Here is a 21,475-nt window from a genome sequence, read left to right as displayed (position 1 = left end):
ACTGGTAGTTACATTTAATTTTCAAACGGCATGTAACAAGACAACAAGGTGCATCATTTTTGTCTTCCATTCAGTCAACAAACATGCAGCTGCAATAGTGATATTCCTTAATTTGTTAAAAGTCTAAGAATTCATGAGTTGAGAAAGAGAAGCAGACAGAAACAAATACAAAATGACATTCATATAACTTGATTATATAATATTAGTACAGCATATGATAAAATGTGCAAATACTAATCACTAGCCCCTATAAGACAAAAGGTTGATAAACTGCTCCATCTCAGATTTTAAGGCACAATCTTAACTTTACATTGAATTCAGATGAAAATTACTATCCGAGAATATTTAATATGCCCTTTATTTCTACATATTGATAACTGTCAAAGTTAGGGGACACTGACCTGTACTGTACTACATGGCCCTCCGTTTTGAGCAGATTTGGCTCTCATGCACAGCCATTGGCTGATAACTGGCATGTGTGTGAAATTACATAATGCTTACATATTGTATGTATCAGAATGTAATCAGATTACTCATATCAGACTTAGATCTTTACATGCCATTTTAACAGCTTCGACAACTCCAGAAATCAGATCATGCTCAGATTATTGGTTTACATGTAAACATTGTTTCACATTGTTAATCTGCATTTAGAATGCTTAGTTTTAAACGCCAAAATATCAATGCTTACAGCAGTTTCAGAAACCATTCATGTCAATCTGACCACATATGAATGTGGCTTAAAACATGGTTTTGTCTTTTTAAAAGTACATTACATTATGGTTAAGCACCACCACTCATTCCAAAGCTTTAGACTTCTGGAAATTCCCCAAGGATGAACCAGACTTGTGCAAGTCCACAATTATCTTCCTGATATCTTTGCTAATTTCTCTTGACTTTCCCATGATGTTACAGAAAGAAACAGTGTGTTTCAGGTGTACCTAAAAATACATCCACAGATGTGTCACTAATTTACTTAAATGTTGGCATGACATCATCATCTCTTTTCCCAAATTGTTTAAAGGCATAGTAATCTTACTGTATGCAAACTACTGACTTTGAAGAAAGTAATGAAAATTGTCTAAAAATCCTGCTCTCATTATTCTGGCACTTGGATAATGGAAATAATTTTGGTAATCCTAACTGCCCTAAAACACGAAATTGTTAGTCTGATTTCAAGTCAAACAGTGAGAAAAAAGCATATCTGTCTTTTGATAAAGTATATATAAACTTCTGGTTTCAACTGTATATAAAACATTCCAATCCCAGTAACAGCTACTTCAATATATCCCTGAATTAATCCTATCATATATTTTTACACACTCTCTGTCCCTTGTGTCTGGAAGACTGCTCTTACAGATGGTTATTCACTTTTGTTCATACTAAAGACATACGTTTTCCTATGTCCCTTCTTAAAAACAAACCTACATTTAAATATTGCTTTTAATAGCTGACAAAAATAATTGTATAGTATTGTGTGATATCATTTCCTGCATGTATTTGGAGTTATTTTGCTGGTGTTTTGTCACACACGTCACACACATGGGCCACTTGGTCTTTTTCCAACATTTTCAGAGTCTCGCGGATTCCTCTCTCCACACGCCAGAAGTGAAGTCTCTTCCAGAAACTCGGCTGCTGCTGCCGGCCCCACTCTAGATCACGCAGGAATACCTAAAAATTATAGAAACGACAAATGTTTGGTATAAAATTGACTTCATTAACATATATACAGAGAAGCAATATGGAAACTAAAGATATATTTATTCCAAACTACCATTAGATTACTTAAATATTTTTCTGATCAGATTTATTTGTTTACATTTTCAATCAATTGCAGCCACTTACTTCTCTCCCAAATGTGGAAGACCTTTCCTCTGAAATTCTCTAATAATCAGAAGAAATATAACTTATTCAACTTCAGATTTACATAGTTTACTGCTTCACTTGTTGATTCAGCAAAAATGGACCATGTATTGTTCTGACCAACAAATCATGCCTATTAAAAATCGTAGTTAAGTTAGTTAAGGCCAGCCAGGCAATCAAACTGCATACAATTCAGAACATGTTTGTAGAGGTCGGAAATGGGACTATAAAGAATTATACATAATAAGACTTTAAATGCCTTTCATGTATCAAGTAAGTATTCCAACAAAAGTATAACTGTGTATAATTCATTTTAATGATCCTAACAGATCAGCAATTACATGATGACTTATGTTTTACCCTGAGCTGCTGCTTGACCCTCTCTCTGTCCCAGGACTTTGCGTTTTCAATGATCACAGAGAGGATAGGGTGCCAGTCCTCGGACAGGTCGGACCCCTCTGTTACTGAGGCCAGGACTCGGACTTTACGGCCACTTTTGCTCGGGTCCCCGCGCACATACAAGGAGCGCTTCCCTACGTCACTCAGAGGGTTCAGGTACAGGCTGTGCAGACAAGGGACACATGTTAATATAGCCATCCCTTTTTCATCCCTTCTGTCCGCCAGAGGCGGTGCTTCAAGCACTGAATGGTGAACAGCTCCAGTTGGCGAGGTTTGGTACGTTATCTACCACAGAACCTTTATGCCCTGTTCGCTCAATGGACGCTTACATACAAGTTACGGCAGGTATGCAACGGTCCGAAAGTCTGTGTGTTATGCCGGTCCATGTAAGGGTCAGGGTCTTTCTACACAGTGACTTTCTCTGTAGGTTGTAGAGGCCATTAAACATGCTTATGCCTCGCGAGGCGGCTGATGCCCGAAGGTGTGAGATGCCATTTAACCAGGGGCCTTTCTACCTCCTGGGTTGCTATGCACGGAGTTCCCCTGAATGTGATCTGTACTACGGCCTCTTGGACCTCACCCTCCACGTTTGTCAGATTTTACCGGGTGAATGTAGCGGTCCCCCATCCTCTGGATGGAGTGTTACGCAAGCATCATGCTTCGTTATGAGGTAGGTTTTACTGGACGTGGTCTGTGGATTCCTTATGACCATGTTGTTACAAGTCATCCAGTGCTTGAAGTACCGCCTCTGGCAGCCAGAAGGGATGAAATAGAACAAAAGGTACGTATATATATATATATATATGTAAGCATACGTAACTTTTGTTTAATTCTTCAAAGTTCTATATAAGATAACAAGAACTAATAGTGGTAATAATAATAATGGTGGTACTCACTGCAGTGTGTGGATGGTGGGGTGCTCTCTGCAGGCGTCTACGAGGCTGAGTGCAGCATTGTCCCCAATGTTGTTGTAGGCCACATTCAGCTCCTCCAGACTGCTATGTTTGTGTAGGGCCTGAGCCAGCTCCACAGCTCCCCCATCTGCCAGCCCTGTGTGCATCAGGGACAGGTGACGCAGAGACTGGTTTTCAGGCAACGCTTCCAGAAGAGACGCAGCACCAGCATTGAGTATTGGGTTATCACACAGTCTGGAAAAATACAGGGTAATGTCAGATAAAGACACTAATAATTTTGAGTTATATTTTTTTGCTAGCCTCATCAGTTATTTGTCATTATGAGTTGTAAGTATTAAGCTTTCAAAAGTAAATCGATGAGATAAAACTTACTTACAAATCTTTCATTAGAACAGGTTTCACATCTGCCATCTAGTGGTAATTAACTTATAAATTGAAGCTTTAACCTTATTTGACTTTATTTTCATGTGTTTGTATAGTATATATATTCTGTAGTTAAAACATCTCCTTAAATATTTGTGTACCGGTATATATAATCTAACGTAATGGTTACTATAACCTAATACACATATTCTCCAATTTTAAATGCATAGTCCTTACTCCAGAGTCTTAATGCAGCTCTTGGGGTCTCTCAGCAGGTCACTCAGTAGGAGACAGGGCTCAGGGCCCAGGCTATTAAACTGCAGGCTTCAAACACACATCACAACATGCACTGTTATAATTTAGGTTAATTAGGCACAAAAGACACAGTAATGCGATGCAAAAATCTCAAAGACAGAATTTCAGACATTATTTAGAGTACGTAGTATATCTGCATCAACAATAAAACACTGACAATGCAAGTAGCTTTTTTAAATTAGCTGAAATCCTACATAACCACTAGGACGCTCTTTCTACTTTTTGACAACTTGTAGTGGAACTTCAATATGCTGACTTTGCCTTTTAATTATTATTCCCTTTATAAAATGGTAGACTGGAGGGTATGCCACCTCAGATGTTATTGCCTTTCCTAGAATGTTCCACACTTTGATTCCTATTGATTTCCTATTGTCAGGCCAAGTTTCAGGTAAGATCTGTGGAGTGTGTATGCTGTCTCACAGTAAAAATGTATGTTTTTGTAAGTATAAAATGTAGGGCTGGACAAAAAAAAAAAAAAAAAAAAAAATCGACTAAATCACTTAATAAGATTTTTTATTTTCCTTACTTTCTTGCATTGGAAATTGCATTGAAAATGTAGTCACCGGGACCAAAGTTTAGGACCATGCAGCACAGATTGATTTGAAATCAGTGACGTCAAATTAAATGTCGAGGCTACATGTTTAATACAATAGTTTTTTTTATATTGTTCATAAAAAGTTCCCCAATGGCCAGTGGATTAAATATGATCACTGATTAAAATCTTTTCAATTTTGACCATTTATTTGCAGAACATTTTTACTGGTGAGAAGGGAAAAAAATAGAAAAAAACTGAGTTTCTCACTTCAAACCACACATTTCAGTAGTAGCAGGTTAGTAACATTAGTCGGTCTTACTTGAGGTGGTGTGTGTGTCTGAAGGCAGGTAACAGAATCCTAATCATGTCACATGTCAGCAAACAGGAAGACAGGTCCAGCACCTCCAGATGGTAACTGCAACAGACAGGAGTCCAATGTAATGACAATGCCATTTCATTGCATGGAATCCCAGTACAAGACACAACAGCACAGAACAGGTTCACTGTAGCAAGTGTAGAGGAAGCCGTTTAGGGATTAGCTAAAGAAATGTGTGTAGAGGTAAAAGTGCAAGAGGGGTGAGTGAACACAATAAAAACATTTTGTGCTGGCCAATATGGTAAAACTAATTAATTACATTTTGTTCCTTGTATGATTTTTTTTTTCTTATAAAATAATAAAAATGTATTCAATTTCATGAACCTAAACATACTTTTAAATTTCAAAAACTGATATAAAATAGTCAAATGTATTCCTCCAAATCACATGCTTTTTCCAACAGGATTGGCTGTAGACCTCTCATTTAAAAATGGCCATGCATATCATTGACAATTTCAAATGACTGGATCTTGATTAAATTACAATTCAATTAACAGCATAGTCTTAACTTTTTAACATATTATACAGTATGTCTTTATTTGAAAAGCAATTAAACATAGAAACCTCAAACTGCTAAATAAAACTAAGGTGAATATAAAATAATTAAGGCAACTATTAAATATAACCATACATTTTATTCAAGTAAAGGCATACAAATATGGACAACAGACAATGTATATAGGACACTGTATTATGGAATAAATGTAAAACAGGTGACAAAATCTAAATCTTGCTACATCAAACTACAACCAGTAGCTAAGATTGTCAGGATACTAAAATTTCAAACTCGATTTTGATACTAAGGAATAGACTTGATACTCAATACTTATTCTGATACCACAATGATAAAAAAACAACAACAACAACAACAAAAAAACAGAAATAATAGTCAGCCTCAGTTTTCCAGGTAAGTTCCATAGTGATCCCTGGGCGTACACTAGTCTATGTGGTCTTATTTTACAGCTCAAGATCATCCTAATGCGATTTAGGAAAGGCTCATTTCTATATTGTGAATGTGACTTTTTTAGTATCAATACTGGCTCAAATGAGTATCTAGTTCCAATACTGGTTTTCAATATTGATTAGTATCTGATTTTTGATACTTCTGACAACCATACTACTAGCACTACTCCCACATTTACTGCTGATTTGTCATAACCCAGCTCCAAGCCATGACAGAAAATACGCAAAACCACATATTGAATGAAATAAAGTGTTTACCGTATTTTGGTAACTTAATTAACTTTAAAGCAGTTTTAATGAGGTATGAATGTCTGTAAATGTCCAGGGGTGCAAGTGCGAGTATCTAACGTGAAAGGTGTGTGTGCAATGCTGAATGTTGCGAATCAAAGTAATAAAAAGAAGTGCAGGACATGCAGGTGACTGGCTGGGAGCAGGATGAGACAGCAAGAGCTTCTGAGGTGCACGAGCTTTTAAAAAGTGCAGTGCGTCGGGCACTTGCCCACCAACTCCACCTGCACACAAAATAATAACGCACTGCAATACATCTAAGTATGGGGCCGTGACACTGCACCCAAACCTGAACTGAGTCTCCCAATCCATTCAGAAACCAAGGTTCACTTGCATGAAAATACACAGAAAACTAGACCTACAAAAACTGGTCTATCCAGTTCATGACATCATTATTATTTAACAAATACAATGGACACATGGGCAGTAATAAACCAGTTAATCAGACGCTTTTGCTGTTAACACAGGTTGACAAAAGTATCAAAATCCGATACTAATACTAAAAATAATAATGACAAAACTTGATACTCATTTGAGCAAGTATCGATACTGCAAAAAAATCACATTAAAACAACTTTATCAGAAAATCTGAAAGGAAAGTTCAAAATTTCAGCTTATCAGAACAAGTACAAGATTTTAAAGTAATATACAGAAAGTACTACTATTTTGTGTTGAAAATTTCATAAAAAAGCATTTTATCTTCATTGTGGTATCATAAATCGGTGTTGAATATTGAGTCAATTCCTTAGTACCAAAATTGACACTACTCTTCAGTAAACCATTTCATATGCTCAGACAATTTGACTTTTAAAATAAATTCCCTCATTTATAAAGTTTGCCAGACAGAAGTAGTAATTAACAGAATGAAAGTGAATTATGAATATTACTTTTTATGATCCAAAAATGTGAAACCTTTTAAATGTGTAATCTGCATTGTCCAATTATTCATAACCATAAAAATTTCTGTTGTCAAATATATCAATACCCAGATACAAAGCAATACTAAAATGTATCAAAACTGGACACTAATTTGAACAAATATTGATTCTTAAAAAACAAATCAGACCTTTTCTAATAGGCTTAAGAAAGGTCTTGATCTATATTAGACGTAGCACTAGAACAGTAATAGTAAGACCACATATTAATATCAAAGAAACTATTATTATTTTGTGTTGTGTTTTTAATTTTCATTGTGAGCCTTTTCCTTAGTGTCAATATCAAATCTGACATTTTAGTACACTGCTACTACTACAAATAGATATATTTGTTGTACATTACCTGGGGGGAGTACAGGAGAGGACAGAGCTGAGCACGTAGCACTTAAGTGAGGTCATCCTGATGTTGCGGAGGCGAACAGAGCGGATGTAGGACAGGACCTCTGCTGTGAGTCTGGGGTTCTGGAACTCGTACAAAAGGAACAGCAGGTCCATCAACTCCTCAGGGGGCTGCGGCTTACTCAGCTCTGAGGAGCAGCACAGCAGGTACACGGAGTGCGTTTTTTAAATGTGCTATTATTTCTATTAAGGCTTCTAGATTTTTTAATAACATAATAACAATAAATAATAGTTTTAATCACTGAGAAAATATTTGAATCACTATGCATTTTCTGGTCACATTTGATTCAATAACGGTTTTCTCAGCACATGGACCGTGGCCTGTCTAGTAGTTTATAGTCCAAATAACAATTATAATAACAAATATTAAAACAGCACTGATCATTTCAAATTATCGATTAAGCTTAATGAAATGATTGCAGTGTTAATATGTGCATACTGCTTAATTCAAGGAAAAGACAATGTAAAACATGAAATAATGTAAACAAATAAAATTATATATGTAAAAAACTCTGTCTTCTCATAAGCCATAGAATACTTGTAGAAATATTGTAGACATTTTAAAGTAATAGATTTTAGAATAGCATGTATGTGACCGGGATTGAGTCTGGGACAGTATACTTAAGTTTACTTAAAGTAAAACACAGAACATCCTCACCTCTGACTAGATATTTGCGCAGAGCTTTGGTGATCTGTGCCACTGTATCGTTCTGGATGGTGCAGCCCAGTTGTTGGAGCAGGACTCTGTTTCCATAGTTTAACAAACCACCCATAAAGATGGGGTAGAGCTCAAATGGGTGTTCCTCACTTTTCTGGGGCTGGTGGGGACCGTGCACCCCCAAAAGGTTCTGCTCCACCTGGTCCAGGACATCTTCATTATAACTGTCCTCTGTGCGAAACATCTCCGTAGCCAGAGTGCGACCAATCCGGCCTTGGTTTCGAACAGTGAACTTTTCGAAGAGTTTGGGGACGAGTTTGAGAAGGTTGAAGATGGTAAAAATGCGCAATGGGATGAACTTGGAGATAATGGCGAGGAGAGCGTTCACATCCTCACTGGCCTGACCGATAGCTTTGGACACCTGTCTGTTAGAAAAGAAACTTTATCACTATTAGTGTTTGAGACACAGGTTACGTGAGTCTGTATATATATTATACAGTCAATTGTCTCTGCTGAAATTGATTTCTTATTAACTGAGTACAATATTGCATTGTGGGGCATTTAAAATGTATCAAGTCAAATGCACTGCTTAAAAATTCATGATTCATAAAGCAACATAAAAATGCTGTCAACAGAACACAAACAAATAATGGCAGCCGGATAAAGTTAAGTATTTTTTTAATAAGCAAAGGAGGGAATATCTTAGAGTTAACTGGGGTGCAAACATAAGTATTTTCCCACATAAATTAATATAATTTCTAAAGAGTAGCTGTTCAATTAAACGCATAGTGAATGGAAACTGAGTGTTGAAAGAATCAAGAGCCATTAGGGCTTTTGCAGGGTTAAACCATCATAAACATGGTTAAACAGCCAAACGCATTAAAAATACATTTAAAATACAAAAATAAAAAATAATGATCATAAATACGTCCAAAAAGCAGTCGGATTGAAACATGAATGTGCATTAAAGGTCCTATATTACGCAAAATGGACTCTTGTGAGCTTTTAGCCATGTTAGAAAGTTGCTACCTCATCAAAAACATACCTGGAGTTGTTTTTTGTTTCATTCACACATGTTTGAGTAACCCTTTATTATTAGTCTGCCTACATCTCTAAAGCTCAAAATGCTCTGTTCCACCTTGTGATATCATGAAGCAGTAGTTTTCAAGTTTGCATCTACTATTTACTTTTAGTAGAGATTGGTAAATCCAGGGTTAAAATTATCAAAATGATTCTTGTGAAGATGTAGAATTTTAAAAACACAGTGGAGCACTTCCTGTCTTTCTTACAAGCCATCACAAGGTGGAACAAAGTGTTCAGCCTAAATATGCAGGATTTGTTTGCTAATCATGTGTGAATGAAACAAAACCCTGAGTATGTTTTTGATGAGGAAACAACATTATAACACAGATCAAAAAATAGTCTAATATGAGCCCTTTAAAAGAGGGCTAACTTGATCTTGCTCATTACTCACTTGCTAAGTATCTCCAGCGCAGACTTGTTTTCTCCCAGAACCACATACAGTGCAGCAAGGTATTCCTGCATGGCTGGAGCTGCAAACACATATCTCAGCTCCTCGTGTTCACTCAGCTTTGCGGATGAAGGCTTGTTACTGTCAACACTTGGAGCCAGGAAAAAGTCCAACACATCAGTCCTAAACATGGCCAGCTGCCGCAACTCCTCATCTGTTTTTGTTTTCCCTCCGATCCATTGCTCCAACTCTTTTTCTGAAAATGACATGCGTTTATTTGTGACCCCATCAAACGCTAGTTTTCCGACGGTCTGGACAACGTACAGCATTAGTGAGTTATGGTGGTCTTGGATTGGCGTACCCGCTCCCGTTCCCATTCCCAAAACTTCACCTCCAAAGTTTAACCGCAAGAAGCTGGTGTATATCCCAGTAAGTGTTCGAATGGGTGCGTTGGCATTGGTGAAATGAAGAAAATGTAGCGTAGCGCATGTTAGCCAGCAGTAAGATGGTAAGAAACAGGCAGTGGCTAACTGGCTTTCCCTTTGGAGGTTGAGATAGAGTAGTTCAATGAGAGCTTGCGCCTCTTCTTTGGGAGCAGCGTCATCAGTTTGCTGGAGAAGGCGTTTGGCGAAGTATGCTCGCTGGCGGTCGGGGTCGATGAAGCCGCAGATTTGAGCGTGACGACTGATGTATTTCGGAGGAACACGGTCCACAGCAGACAGACGTGTGGTGACCAAAATACTGGCCTAGAGAGAGGACCCGAGAGCATTGGGTTAGATTGAGTTGTTGATTTATTTAGCAGAAATATACAAACTAATGAGAATAATCTTAAATTATAAAAAATCTATCATACTTCAATAATCAATTTCCACAAAATCAACAATATAGACAAAAATCAACAATATATCCAGTGTAGCATTAAGCTACATTGGATACTAGTTTTGTTTTTTTTTATGTAGTGAAAATGACAGAGCAGTCTATTGGGGGTCTATCATGCCAATAGTTAATAGTTAATTTCATTTAGCTAAAGGGGTGAAATGTGTTTTGCCCCAGTTCAGACAAACTGTTAGCAGACAGCGATCTTACTTTGAAGAGCTGCTTTTATCTGGATCAAATTTTTACAGATGTAATTTTTATAGTCCACAAACTAGGAATTCATGGTTTGCTGTTAGCATGATAATTGTTGTTAGAGTCTACTCTGCCCTCTGAAAACTATAAACTTATTCCAATAAATAATTAGGATGCTACAAATGCATTAGGAAAGTGAGAAATAACTTTAGACCGCTGCAATTTTTTTAAAAATCAACTAGTTCCGTTTCCGACATTTCTTAAACAGTAAAAATCAAGTAAAGCGCCTTTAAAGCAAAGTTTCTTCTGAATTGTGGCACCTGTGGCAGCAGATATTTGCGGAGCAGGTTGACTACCACGACTGCAGGGGGCAGTGCTTCGTTTGGGTCACTGCAGAGCTCTGTGGAGCCGATTCTAAAGTCCAGCTTCATCTTCTCCAGACCGTTGAACAGAAACAGGATGTCTCGTGCCTGGTCCCCCTCTCCGCTCAACAGGGGGTGTTTGCGTAGTTGCAGATACTTGCGGCTCACCAGGTCACGCAGAGAAGACACTCTGAAACAGTCAGGGAAAACAGGGAAATACATAGAATGTAATATACATAATTTAAGGCAGTAAAAAGTAATGTAAAAAATATGAATTCTGTAAAAGATATATATATAAAAAAAAACAACTATTTTTTTTAAGTGTGTAAAATGTACAGTGCAGCTATAGACAGGTTTAAACAATAATTGTGTTATTGTGATATCACAATGTTCAAACCTGCCCATAGTCTTTTTCTTCATTTATGGTCAGTTTTTCTGAAATTACTGGGACTATACACAAACACAAACATGTGGCATTATTTAAATGTCTTTTATCCATTAATATAAGTTTGTGAACCCAAATAATCTTGTCCACATTTGTCTTGTTTTTCATTCAAAATTGCCATTGCCAGACTTAACTTGTGCCCCAAAAATTAAAAAATGTGAATGTGACAAAGAAAAAAATAATAATAATAATATTGCCCTTTTAAAGGACTAAACATTGAATGAACCTTTTCCCATTAAACTGTGTACATTGTATTTCAATAGCATTGTCTGCTGTTCATAGTAATTTTTTGCAATTTTTGTGCCATTTGTAGGTTTGGAGTCTCTAAAACAATGTGCTTCCTCCAGACAATAGATTTCTAGAGACATGTGACATCACATACCTCTGCTCTAATTAAAGCCCATTAGAAGTGTTTCTGCCTTTCTGACCAATTACACTGTTCCTCCCTCCAGATCCCGCCACTCCACCACCTCGCTCCAATTTAGTCCTACAGGCATTGCCTAGTTTAGCAGATGTGTTTGAAATGTGACTGTGGGTGGGCGTTTAAGTGTTTTAATTCTACTTTAATTATGTCAACATATGAGGACATAATCCATTCTTACTTTGACAGCTGGCTGAGGTCCTCACAGGAGAAGGGGATGAGCAGCTTGAACTGTCCCAGAGTCCTGCCTCTGCACCAATCCAACACCAGCTTTCGGACCACCGTGCTCTTCCCAGTACCCACTGCCCCATACAACAGCACATTCAGCCCCCTTGAGGAGTCCCAGGATGGGCTGGGCTCAAAGAGCTCCTCCACAGTTTTGGAGAGGTGCTGGGAGTGAGGGCTGAAGGCGGAGGAGAGCAGCCTGGCCCGCTCCTCTGGCTTCCTCTCCAGGATCAGGGGGTCCACATGCATGGTCTCTGGGCTGAAGTACCCCCCAAACTGCTTCTCCTCCTGGGGCAAGTGACTGAACCACATCTGGAGTCGCTGTTTGTGGACCTCCAGAGGGTCCAAGTCAGCTACAGGACAAGATACAAGTTAATGACAGCCTTAATTAATTAATTAATTTATTTTTTATTATTATTTTATTAATGGGAAAAAAGCAGTACAGTACAAAACATAACAGGACTTGACAAGAGATAGAAACATGCAAAGGAGACAAAGAAACAGACAAGAAAATTATAAACCTGGTACAAAGTATAGGACAAGAAATAGAAATAAAACAATGATCAAAGCTTGGGTTGACGGGGTGGGCTGGGGGCTTACAATGAGCTAATGTTTTATTATTGTGCAAGTAATTAATGAATGAGTGAGTATAGTTATGAAGTTAAACAAACCTGAACTGAGACAGATAAAGATCTGTGTGTAGTGAAACATTACAACTGTTGTTCAACAACGTGCCCTTTTTTCTTATAGCCTCTTTTTAAAAATACATAACTTACCTACATAACTTTAAATATGGATGTAACCATGACATAGTTAATGCTCTTATTACTATATGTATACATATATTGTTCATATGATCTTGTGTTGTCCTAACCCTAAAATACACTAGTGTAATCTGGTTTAAGATCACATTTAGTCCTGTTTTTTTTTTTCAGACAGTGGAATACATACACGGGGCAAACCATTAAACCAAATACAAAATCTATCCACAGTCTTTTTTTTTTTTTTCACGAAAATTATACACAAACAGAACTTTGTACACAGGGAGAGAGAAAACAGTAGCTGCACATTACCTAGACCCGTATAATAAATAAAAAATAAAAATAAAAATTAAGTATCAAGACAGACATGAGAGCGAGGGGCCATCTCTTTTACAGCAGGATGAGCTAGTTGGGCCGGATCTCCACAAAGTCCGGCCGTAAAGGCTTAATATATTTAACCCAGTTAGACCATAATTTAATGAAAACAGGTTTCTTGAGGCGAATTGAGAAGGTAATCGCTTCCATTACATATATATCATTTACAATGTTTATCCACTCTGAGTTTGTGGGGGGCCCAGGAAGAAGCCAACGTCTTGTTATTGCCTTTTTAGCAGCTGATGTCAAAATTCGGAATAAGTATTTGCTGAAACTGATTATCACAATGACAAAAAAAAAGAGTTGAAAATTGTAATGTTACTTTTACTATACTTACTACTGTCCTGTGGAACTCGACCCAAAATGGTTGTATTATTGGGCAGTCCCAGAATATATGCCAATGATCAGCTTCCTGGGCCCCACACTGTCTCCAGCATCCAGCATTCCCAGCTCCAAAATTTATTTTTTGCTTTGGCGTAATAAAAAAGCGCATTAAACATTTCCAATTAAACTCGCGCCAAATATGAGAATTAGTACACCTCAATTGAGATTCACAAATATTCAGCCAATCATAATTTGATATTATCAGTCCTCCTTCAGTCTCCCATTTTTCTTTGATATATTCTGTTGAATGCGACTTTTTTGCCAAAAATCCTTTATAAAACTTAGCAATGGCCCCTTTGATTGTATTGTTCTTATAAGTTTTCAGGAATATGGCAAGTATTGGATCATTAAGGTCTGTTTTATCCCAAATTTTATGTTCAAAATAATTCCTCAATTGCAGATATCTAAAAAAGTCATAATTTTCAAGCTGGTATTCTGTCTTCAAACTATCAAAATCCTTAAATTTACTATTTTCTGTAAGTGAATAAAAAGTTGTCACTCCTTTTAGAGTCCATCGTCTAAAAATATTGTCCATTAAGTTAGGCCTAAATCCAGAATCAAAAGCACACCACTGTATGATTTGTATTTTATCATCTAACAGACATTCTCCTTTTACTTTCACCCAAATTTTTTACTGAGTTTTAATAAAAGGATTCTTAATATCCTTGATATAAGAATCCAGCCTTGTATGGGCCAAGACTGCATGTATTGGAGGGTCTTTAAATACAAGTTCTATATCTTTCCATCTAGCTTGAAATTTCGGGGAGCACATATTAATAAGAGGCTTGAGTTGTGCAGCATAAAAATATCCTTTAAAGTATGGTAGGGCCATGCCCCCTTCTCCTTTTAAAAGCTGTAAAGTTTTATATTTAACCCTGGGTCTTTTTCCTTGCCAGATGAATCTAGAAATTATTCTATCTAATTCTGAGAATTCTTTTGAAGTAACTTCCACTGGAAGAGCTTGGAATAAGAAAAGATGTCTTGGGAGTATGTTCATTTTCACACTTTCAATTCTGTGGTCCAGACTCAGAAAGGAAACAGAGTTCCATCTTCTGATATCTTCTTTAATTTTTATCAATAAAAGGCTGTAATTAATTTCTGCCAGTGTTGCAATATCCTTTGGTAAATAAATACCCAAATATTTCAGTGTTTGTTGATCCCAATTAAGAACATATTTGTCACAAATTTGTTTCGGAGGTGAATAATTGAAAGATAAAAGTTGGGTCTTCTGTATATTCAGTTTATATCCTGAGTGCCATCACCTCTGGAAACGTATTAGTAGGGTCAGATAGATAGACCAAAACATCATCTGCATACAGAGATTTAGTCCTGGTTTAATGTAGCTTTTTTTTTAAATACTTTCTGAGCAAGTACTTCAAATAAAAATTCCACAGTAACAATCAGTAATCTTGAGGTGTAGACTTGACTTCTCTGTATATCTCCATATTGTGTAGCTGTACCTGGGTGTGGGCTAGTAGAGCTGCAATAGGTTCTGAAGCGTTCTCCACTTGTTGCACAAAAACACAACTCCGCCCATGGCTTCCTCCTGCATCGTCCCAGTAGCTGACTCAGACCTCTGCAGAAGAAAAATAAATAGAAACACTCAATCTGATCCAGGATCTGCTAATGGAGCTGCTAACATGTAAAGCAGGTTGTAGTCTGTAAATCCCCCAGGCAATATGGATAGAGAAAAGAGACACCAAAACACTGTACAAAAGATCTCATCATGCAACACTAATATTTAAGAGCTTTAAACTTAAGTTATGTGAATGCTAATAGGTTGCTCCCTCATCATTAGTTTAGTCAGCATGTTTTCACTGATTCATGCATGTTTGAGTTATCCTGTATTGTCTGGCATTTCAGGCTGAGTGCTCACAAAATTCCTGTTTTCCCCTACACCCATCTCCACTGAATTAAGCTGAAAGTCAATGGAAAGTAATTTCTATTATTAAGATGCTATCAATATTGCAATGCACAATGAACAAATTGTAAAGTAATGATCTGCATATGGTATACTTCCAAACTAAATACCAAAAAATGTCGTATTTAATAAATACAAATTCCCAAACATTAAACATTGAGATGCAGGCTAAATTGTACCTATGACGCTTTGTCAGAATGACTAAATTTAGGAAGAAAGAACAGGAATTTGAAATGAGAAAAAGTATGTTGCCAATTATTTAAAACATTAACTAACACATAAAATGTAACTTTTTACTTCTTATATAAGGAAGCAAAAAGTGATTTTATATTTTGACAAATTCTACTGTAACTGATACACACAATATATGCGAGTAGAATAGCCAAACTTTTATGTTTTTTCTGATTTAGCTTAGAAGGAGTATAAAGTTAAATGATAAAAGTAAAAAAAAAAAAACAGCAAAGCAAATGTAACTTTTGACTTTCCAACTGGTTATATGAGGAAGCATGATTGTACATTTGGGCAAGGAATTGCCAGAGTCAGTTCCTGTTAATGTCCTTCTCTGGAAATGGCAATAATTCAGACTTCGTTCACCAGTTAGGCAGTTAAACATGTCCAAACTGTGTCCTAGCTTGAGCCACTGCACATTTTTAGGCTTTCTGTCCTCTTCCAGATTCCAAAAAGTCAGTTCTGAAATAGCAACCTTGTTCAGAACTCGTTTTGGGGCTTTCTTATTTACCTTTTTTCCAACAATGACTGCACTCATTTATATCACTCAAACTGGCTTAAGTCTATCATATACCTTTAGTAATTTGCAATTTTGACCAGGAATACTTTCAGAACTCACTCCAAATTTAAATGGATGCAATTAGCAACTTGCAAGGGATGCAATTTTTGAAGTGCAGTACCACAATTTCCCCATAAGCAGCCATTCTGCATAAAAAATTGATAACCCTGTAGTTTAGCTCTGTACAAACATGTTCTGAAATGTGATTCTTGTATTTGTGTGTCTATTCATATTTTATTTTTTCGTAAATTCTTCTGGAGACTTTTAACATTTGAATTTAAAACAGAACTCTATTATTAAAACATAAATCGCAAATCGTATCGCAATTGTTTGTCAGTAAAAAAAAAAAGCTTAGCTTATTTCAGTAGCTACAGTGTCCAAGTAATTTCCCTTGTAGAACGATTAGGTTTGTTACTTCTGCTTCAGGCTATAATAGTCATTTTATTAGATTATCTCACTAGAGCCAAAAGCAAAGTAATTAAATTCTCCTCATACATGTTGCTACAGAGATGCCAATTAACACATTTAATTGCACATGTCCTCATATTTTTTTAAGCTAATATAACCACATTAAGGTGAGATTTAGAGTGGTAATGTGTAGTCCTAACCACTTTTGTACCAGGAGAACGTGTTTAAACAGGTGTCAAACCACATACTCATGCATTACTGTTTGAGTCAAAGCACTGGGAGAAAGTTACTGTATATTGTAACAGTAATGTTATTCAAGTATCAGTGAGCAGTAGTTGGTTCAAGCATTGAGAAATATATTTGAATTGAACTGTGTAATAAACAATAGGAAGTAGTCAATGTCTGTTGTTATCAAGACAGCAATCTGAGAGAGGAATTACATACACACGTGAATAAAATTGTTGGTACCCTTCAGTTAATAAAGAAAAACTCACAATGGTCACAGAAATAACTTAAATCTGACAAAAGTAATAATAAATAAAAATTCTATGAAACTTAACCAATGAAGCATGGTTGAAGAGCAATATCTGACCTTCAACAGAATTACTTAAAAAAAACAACAACTCATGAAACAGGCCTGGACAGAAAAAAATAAATAAATAAAAACAAACAGTGCAATACAAAACATAACAGCCACTGTGCTGTTTGGTGACATGGTGTGTGCCACACTCAACATGGACCAGAGGAAGCAAAGGAAACAGTTGTCTCAGGAGATTCGAAAGAAAATTATAGACAAGCATGTTAAAAGGTAAAATGCTATAAGACCATCTCCAAGCAGCTTGATGTTCCTGTGACTACAGTTGCACATATTATTCAGAAATGTAAAGATCCATGGGACCGTAGCCAACCTCCCTGGACATAGCCACAGGAGGAAAATTGATGACAAATCAAAGAATAATAATAGAAATTAAATTCGGATAATAGAAATGGTAACAAAAGAGCCCAGAAAAACTTCTAAAGAGATAAAATGTGAACTTCAAGCCCAAGGAACATCAGTGTCAGATCGCACCATCTGTCGTTCTTTGAGCCAAAGTGGAATTAATGGGAGATGACCAAGGAGGACACCATTGTTGAAAACAAATCATAAAAAAGTAAGATTGGAATTTGCCAAACTACATGTTGATTAGCCACAAAGCTTCTGGGAGAATGTCCTATGGACAGATAAGACAAAAATTGAACTTTTTGCCAAGGCACATCAGCTCTATCTTCACAGATGGAAAAATGAAGCATATCAAGAAAAGAACAGTGTCCTTACTGTGAAACATGAAGGAGGCTCTGTTAAGTTCTGGTTCTGCTTTGCCCCAGAACATAACAGACACAGGGTATCTTGAATCTGTGCAGGGTACAATGAAATCTCAAGACTATCAAGGGATTCTAGAGAGAAATGTGCTGGCCAGTGTCAGAAAGCTTGATCTCAGTTGCAGGTCAAGGGTCTTGTAACAGGACAATGACCCAAAACACACAGCTAAAAACACCCAAGAATGGCTAAGAGGAAAATATTGGACTATTCTAAAGTAGCCTTCCATGAGCCCTGACCTAAATCCTATTGAGCATCTTTGGAAGGAGCTGAAACATGCTGTCTGGAAAAGGCAGCCTTCAAACCGGAGACAACTGGAGCAGTTTGCTCATGAGGAGTAGGACAAAATACCTGCTGAGAGGTGCAGTAGTCTCATTGACAGTTACAGGAATCGTTCGATTGCACTGATTGCCTCAAAAGGTTGTGCAACAAAATATTAAGTTAAGGGTACCGTCATTTTTAAAAAATAATTCTGTTGAAGCATGGTTGAAAAGCAACGTCTGACTTTCATTGGTTAAATAAAAAAAAAAATTGGTATTTATTATTACTTTTGTCAGATTCAAGTTATTTCTGTGACCATTGTGAGTTTTTCTTTCATTAACCGATGGGTACCAACAATTTTGTCAACGTGTGTAGGTTTTGGTTGTGATTTTTATTCCAGGAAGTACACTTTCAAATGGCTGTTAAATGGCATGGAGACATGAATTACATAATATAGAATAACATAACTACCAACCTTTGCATTGGACCCATGATGGCGTTTCAATCAAAGAGCGCTCTGTGAATGAAAAATAACAAGACAAAATGTAATGAGATCTAGGATTCCCAGCTTTGTCAAATAATAAAAACACAAAAGGATCTTAATTTTCTTAAAACGTTGTAAGCATGTTCTTCTCTTGGACAAGACTACATGGATTGAACTGAACTTAACTTTCCTTTATGTTTTCAAATGTTTATAGCCCAGAACCTACAGCCTCCATATCCAAATAACTACTTGGCTGTAGTCAGCTATGACAACTATTTCTTTCTACATAGCTAGCTTACTCATATGAATGTAAAACATACTGCAATACAAAAAGCTATACAATACAATTTCCCCAGTTGCATGATGCTAGAAATATTCAGCCAGTATAAAAGCCCAAACTAATCAATAACCCTGCCTAACTTTTTCTTCCCTGCTAAGTGGCAAAGTTAATCAAATCACTATGCGTAAAATCGTGTTAACAATTTTAATTTAGCACGATTTCACAAAACAACAAATCCACTTATAAAATACTACATAAATTACACTTTGCACGTACTTTACGCCGCTGACAGCTGTTCTATTTGGGCTACCATAGAGGAAAAGCTATGTCATTGAAATTACAGTGTCAAACACCAAAAGCGCGTCCTTATTCCGTTTGTGTGTCCGTATTTCGGCGTTAGCTCATTGTTATTCATCAGTCCATGGTTTCCTTCGCCGCACTGTCCATCTGTTGACTGAAAAAGGCAAAGAGATACTGATAAATGTGGTTGTTAAATATTACATGGTGAATTCCCACGCTAGGTTCCGCTAGAAGGTACAGTGGAGCCGTTCCGGTTAATGTTTTTCACAATAAAATAAGATAAATATTTCTGTTAAAAACGCCCTAGGTTTGGAGTATTCTATATACATAAAAATGTTTCTAATTTATATTTACAATGTTTTTTATACAGCTTTTAAAAATTTAAATCTGTAAAGGAAATGTAGAAAAAAAAAAGTACAGATAAGGCGCTGATGGGCTGAAAGTGCATGTTATATGAATATTTTATAGGACTTTCGATACATTTGTAAGATAATTTTTTTTTTTTTCTGATTGTGAATGTTGTTGCTCCAAGCAATGAAATCTAAATGAAATACCTGACAAACAGAGCCATCTGCTGGTTATTTGATAGACCTACGCTTGGCATCTCTCATACTTAGCATTACCCTCTGCTTGTGGCTTAAGAGGTACACAGAAAATCCAACAATTAAGTATTTACAGTCATTTAAACTATTGCCTGCCAGTCTTTGTTAATCGAACAAAATACTTTTATTATATCAGATTTGTCGTTTCCGCTGATAGGAATGACCTTATTTTATTCTGAAAGAAGACCTGTACCAAAAGCAGCGCACTGACCTTTATTTCCATCTGTGTAAACTTGACTGTGATACTCTCCAGTGTCAGGCTCCATCTCCTCATCACAGCACCACCGACCATGGCTTCCGACGAGCTGGCTCGCAAACTTCAATCCCGCCTGGCCGCTACCTGCGCGGGGGAACCGGACCAAGACTCCCAACAGCACCAGCCTCCACAGAGCCCGGTCCGTCCCAGAACCCCTATGGATTCCCCGAGCCATCATCCGAACCAGGGGGCCAGCGGAGGCGGAGGAGATGGTGGCGACTCTCCCAGCGAACTGAGCGCCAAACTGAACCGAAGACTGGACATCAACGACGGTAACGCGGCCCCCTGTCTCAGCCGCGTCTTTAACCCATACACCGAATTTAAAGAGTTTTCTCGCAAACAGATAAAAGACATGGAGGGCATGTTTAAGCGGTAAGACGGTTTATTTGGTATTTGTTTGTTTATTTTGAGAATCGTTGTTTGCTTGTGCTGCTGATGGGGATTAGGTGCAGCTTGACGACGTGAGCGCAGGTGAACCGCGGGCACGCAGCGCTTATCCGACCGGCCCATTCATTCATGAAAGGTTTACTATAGACGGGAGCACGATTACAGATTTATCCAGGTCCTAAAATAGGCCAAAGATGACGCTGTACGTGCCATTTAACTCAAATACATATTGTCCAAGACGCAGAAATTACAGTTACGCAGTATGACGCATCATATGGACAACGTGTCGACCTTGTTGAGTAGAAGTTGTTTTTTACTTGGAACAATATATAGCCTAATTCAATTAGGCTGCCTTGTATATTGTTTAGTTGTTGATATTATTGTGTTATTAAACTGTTATTAAAGATCTTGTAAATATGTAAGTGCAATTTTATTTGTAGGCTACTTTAGTCTGCTCGTTTGTATAGGCTAGTATTTGTAGTTAAACTCTTTTGAGAGCGAATTAGGTGCATACTGCGTAGTAAGAGAACTGCATTACTGTCCCCTGATTGCCCATCACGACTTGAGCGAGAGAGGAGCGAGAGAAAGGGAGAGAGAGAAAGAGAGGAATCAATGTGACCTTTGAAACGCTACATATAATCGTGTGCATCTGTGTTAGTTTTATTCAAAGCATATTTTCTTGCTCTAGGGTCGAGTTCTTGTAGTGATGAAAGTACCCTGTAAGTAGGTCAACAATCATTTTAAGGCATGTAAACAATGGGTGGATCTTTCATTTCATTTTCGGGTGGGACACAATGAACCACTTCGTTATAATCTATGTTGTTTGCTTGTTGACAAGTCACTAGGCGTTCCCTGGTTTAGGCAATTGCTCATAAAAGGATTCTGATTCTGATTCTGATTCTGATTCTGATA

The 21,475-nt window shown here is 37.2% G+C and overlaps 2 protein-coding genes across 5 annotated transcripts in view; one reads left to right on the top strand and one right to left on the bottom strand.

The window, feature by feature from the left end:
- On the bottom strand, positions 1 to 19,565 carry nlrx1 (NLR family member X1). 4 transcript variants are annotated; one of them, XM_055226101.1, is made up of 13 exons: positions 19,295 to 19,565; positions 18,730 to 18,771; positions 14,981 to 15,096; positions 11,957 to 12,353; positions 10,868 to 11,099; positions 9,483 to 10,225; positions 8,009 to 8,433; positions 7,295 to 7,478; positions 4,709 to 4,804; positions 3,777 to 3,863; positions 3,159 to 3,410; positions 2,224 to 2,425; positions 1 to 1,671 (listed from the first exon to the last, which is right to left on the bottom strand). In XM_055226101.1, the coding sequence occupies exons 2-13, from the start codon at positions 18,744 to 18,746 to the stop codon at positions 1,507 to 1,509; spliced, it is 2,916 nt and encodes a 971-aa protein (XP_055082076.1). In that variant the 5' UTR covers positions 18,747 to 18,771; positions 19,295 to 19,565; the 3' UTR covers positions 1 to 1,506. The 4 variants fall into 4 exon arrangements, with proteins under 4 accessions (XP_055082076.1, XP_055082077.1, XP_055082078.1 ...); XM_055226102.1 differs by having other exon boundaries at positions 19,360 to 19,565; XM_033976558.2 differs by having other exon boundaries at positions 1,483 to 1,671; positions 19,372 to 19,552.
- Positions 19,566 to 20,171: 606 nt separating this feature from the next.
- The window catches only part of efhd1 (EF-hand domain family, member D1), a 30,110-nt gene continuing 28,806 nt past the window's right edge, over positions 20,172 to 21,475 (top strand). The window contains exon 1 of the mRNA XM_033977667.2: positions 20,172 to 20,548. Within this exon, the coding sequence (XP_033833558.1) occupies positions 20,211 to 20,548 (338 nt within the window). The 5' untranslated portion in view covers positions 20,172 to 20,210. The remainder of the gene's footprint in view (positions 20,549 to 21,475) is intronic.

Source organism: Periophthalmus magnuspinnatus, chromosome 13 (assembly GCF_009829125.3).
Source record: "Periophthalmus magnuspinnatus isolate fPerMag1 chromosome 13, fPerMag1.2.pri, whole genome shotgun sequence".
NCBI lineage: Eukaryota > Metazoa > Chordata > Actinopteri > Gobiiformes > Gobiidae > Periophthalmus > Periophthalmus magnuspinnatus.
The sequence above is the reverse complement of the archived record's forward strand: the minus strand, read 5'-3'. Positions and strand labels throughout refer to the sequence as shown.